The sequence below is a fragment of the Mandrillus leucophaeus genome, unplaced genomic scaffold (assembly GCF_000951045.1).
Source record: "Mandrillus leucophaeus isolate KB7577 unplaced genomic scaffold, Mleu.le_1.0 Scaffold526, whole genome shotgun sequence".
NCBI classification, from domain to species: Eukaryota; Metazoa; Chordata; class Mammalia; order Primates; family Cercopithecidae; genus Mandrillus; species Mandrillus leucophaeus.
Window position 1 is genome coordinate 709,644 of NW_012105653.1, and position 3,490 is coordinate 713,133.

The 3,490-nt window shown below is 65.8% G+C and overlaps 1 protein-coding gene across 2 annotated transcripts in view; it reads right to left on the reverse strand.

The window, feature by feature from the left end:
• COL6A2 (collagen, type VI, alpha 2) overlaps positions 1-3,490 on the reverse strand; it is a 34,537-nt gene that overhangs the window by 5,865 nt on the left and 25,182 nt on the right. For both annotated transcript variants that reach the window (XM_011996841.1, XM_011996840.1), the window contains 6 exons: positions 3,060-3,122; positions 2,843-2,878; positions 2,510-2,555; positions 2,213-2,365; positions 1,594-2,046; positions 1,296-1,334 (listed from right to left, as the gene is read on the reverse strand). In XM_011996841.1, coding sequence (XP_011852231.1) covers positions 1,296-1,334; positions 1,594-2,046; positions 2,213-2,365; positions 2,510-2,555; positions 2,843-2,878; positions 3,060-3,122 — 790 coding nt within the window. The remainder of the gene's footprint in view (positions 1-1,295; positions 1,335-1,593; positions 2,047-2,212; positions 2,366-2,509; positions 2,556-2,842; positions 2,879-3,059; positions 3,123-3,490) is intronic.

Below are 3,490 nucleotides of genomic sequence, written 5' to 3' on the forward strand. Positions count from 1 at the left end.
GGAGGCCGCAGCGCCCACTCACGCTGGCCCCCGGGGTGGAGGGGAGGGGAAGACCTCCATCTGGTAGAGAGCAAAGCGCCCACAGTGAACATTGCCGTGTCGCCCATCATGGGGTCCTGAGACTTCCCTGCCCCATCAGGGACGAAGGGCTGGGTGGAGGGGCCAAGGTCTGGTTCCTGCCCTCAGGGTCCAGCTGCCCCTGGTGCTGGTGCAGGCCCTGGCAGACCCTGAGAGGGGACGCCCACACCTCAGCAGCAGAGGCACAGCCCACTGTGTTGTGGGACCAGAGGCTGCCTACCTGCTGAAGGGCAGCCAGACGCAGGTGCAACCTCCAGGTTCTCTGTCGGAGCACGTGTGGGGATCCCTGGCCCCGAGTCCATGGCCCTGCTCCTCCCTGGGGCAGCCTCAGGACCCGTGAATGTGGCCCAGCGCACCCCCCGGGAGTTCCCCATGGAACGCCTGAACGCACACCCTGACCCGAGTGCTGAGGAAGTGCTGACTTCGCACCGCAGACCCCGAGCTTTCGTCCCTGTGGTCCTCCAGGTCGGACCCTCCCACCCGTCTCCATGGCGTCCCCACCTTGACACTCCTGGAGGGGACGGCTCACGGAGGGGAACTCAGCTCCTAACGCCCCCGGGGACCTCCTGTGGGCCCAGTTATGGTGCAGCAGTCACTGTGGGGGCAGCACCATGTCCAGCAGAGCCTGCACGGCACCCCCAGCCCTGGGCACTGGCAGAACCTCTGCCTTGGGCACCCCCAGCTCCAGCTTCACATCCATGTGGGCCACATCCAGGACACAGGCTCCCCCACTCCCAGAGATGAGAGCCACGGCCGCAGCTCCGAGGCAGGCCAGGGTCGGAGCAAGACCTGCTGGCGCTGGTGGGTGTCAGTGCCTCTGCCCTGGGTTGGTTTCACTCACTGAATCCAGGGCTTCCTCCGAGTGGCACAGGCATGGCCAACCCATGGGAGTTGGGCAGCAATGAGGGAGACTGCAAGGTCTCATGGACCTTCAAGATAAGTGGCCACACACTAAGCACAGAGCCAGGCCAGCAGCACCCGCCCCATGGCCTGACGATGCGGTTCCTGCATTCCCGGGAGCCTGCCCTCCCCGAGCCCCTCCTCTCCTACGCTGCCGTCCTGCTGTCCCGGGGACATCTCACTAAGGAGCAGCCTCTGTGGCTTCGCTGCCCGCTGGGTCCCTGCACGGCCCCTCCCCTAGCCCGGCCCTCGAGGAGAAAGGACACCAGGGCTGCTCTCCTAGTCTGGGGTTGGGGGCTCGGGGTGCCCTGCATTACCTGTTTGGCAGGGAAGGTCTGGGCACACGATCTGAGGGTCTGGAAGAGAAGAGAGAGGCCGGGCCAGGGTCAATCCCTAGCGAGCCCTCAGTGGCCGCCCACTGATCTGCCCAGACAGGCTCAGGGTGCAGCTGGCCTCTGCCATGCAGCCCTGAGAGGAACCGACTCCTTCCCATCCAAGCCCAGTGTCCTGGGCTGCACATTTGTCCCTCGGGTGAGGGGTGTCCCTGGGGCCGGCGCTAGACAGCGGCTGGGGCCTGCTGCTCCTCGGCCGACTGCCCCACGCCTGCACGCTCACCCGGGCAGAGGACGTCCTCCATGTCGTCAATGAACTTCTCAGCCACCAGGTCGGAGAACAGCGTCATGTTGCGCACCTGCTGTGGCTTGTCGCAGGCTATGGAGTACAGGTTCTCGCTCTCGTGCTTCTCGTGGAACATGTCCCCAATGCCGATGGCCGTCACTGTGACGTCGCGGTCACACAGCGCCCGCAGGTTGAGGTCATCATCCCGAGGGTCGTGGCGCCCGTCCGTGATGACCACCGCAAACACACGTGTTTTCTGGCGCCGGCTCTCCTTGATGAGGCGGTCATAGGCAAACTTGAGGGCTGAGGGTGTCCAGGTGCCGCCCGCGATCCACTCGAGGTTCTTGACGGCCTCCTTGAAGCTCGACAGGGAGTCGATGCGTTCGTCGTCCAGCTGGATGGCCTCGAAGGTGCCCTCGTGGCTGTACTGCACCACGCCCACGCGCGTCCCTGTGAGCCGCACGCGAGGGCGTCGCCGGAGGCCTCGGGGGCTGGGGCGTCCCCGGCCGTGCAGAGCCCTCGTTGGAGGGACATGTCTGGACTTCTCCTGTCCCGTCGCCTCCCACGCCCCGCCCGGCCCCTCTGCCGTGCTTGCGCCCGCCCCTGCCGCGCTGACCTGTCTCAGACTTGGGGTCCTTAGCGATGGCGCCCAGCCTGTTGACCACGTTGATGACGAAGTTCTTCTCCAGCGTGAAGTTGGTGTACCCAATGCTCTCGGAGCTGTCGATGACGAAGACCACGTCCAGGGCGCCACAGCGCTTCTCGCAGTCTGGGGGGTGGCAGGGTCAGCGGGGGGCACCGGGGAGACCTCAGACCCCAGGGCCAGACGCACATGCGGGACCCAGCGATGACCCAGCCCTGCCCGCCCTCCACCCGGCACGTGGGCCCCGACCCCACCGTGGGCAGTACTCACCGCAGCACCCGCAGGTCTCCCTCACGTAGGTCATGACGTCACACTCCTGCAATGCACGCGTCAGGCAGGGCAGGGCAGGGCAGTCCCCCCCGCCCCAGAGGAGCTTCCACAGCAAGGTCCTGGCCCGCGTGGCGAGGCTGGTCGCGTCCTGTCCCTGCCAACCTCGCTGCCGCCCTCTTCCTCCCACCAACCTTGCCCTGTGACCTCCCCCAACCAAGCTTGCCCTCTGACCTCCTCCACTGACCTTGCCCTCTGACCTCCCCCCGCCCCGCTGCTCTTGGTTTCTAGTTTTGGCAGGAGAAGGACACTGGTTCTGCCCCATGTGACACCTACCGTCAGGCCGGGGTCTCCAGGGGGTCCAGGCTCACCCTGGGGAGGGAAGGATGAGGCTGAGACGCCGGGGCCAAGGCTGAGCGGCCAAATCACTCCCAGGCCACTGTCCACTGAAGCGTGGGTCCACCATGGGTGGAACCATGAGGCTTGGGTGCATGTTGGCAAGGCAGGCCAGGGGCTGAGGTCTGGAGGGCACGGGGACTGGCCAGCCACCTACCTCGGGTCCTGGGACTCCTCTTGGCCCCCGAGGGCCTGGCTCACCAGGGGGACCAGGATCCGCCTGAGAAGGAACAAGGACAGGTAGGCTTCAGTGGCCACAGGGACAGTCTCTGCACCCAGCAGGGCCCTGTGCTGTCCCCAACCACGGGTCCTGCCTTGGGGGGGCCTGACAGGTGCAAGGAGGAAGATGAGGCTGTGCCCCCACCTTCCCTGTGCTGGCACCAGAGCTGGGAAGGCCGTGAGTGGCCACCGTCAGAGCCTGGCCCATCAGAGGGGTAGGGGCCTGGCAGAGCTGAGTGTCCCAGAAATGGCAGCTAAAACAGCTCATTCCAATCCATGGCTATTCCACCCCATTATCAGGTACCCACCAATTCCACGTCCACCCAATCACCCATCCATCCAGCCACCCACCCACCCACTACCCCACCC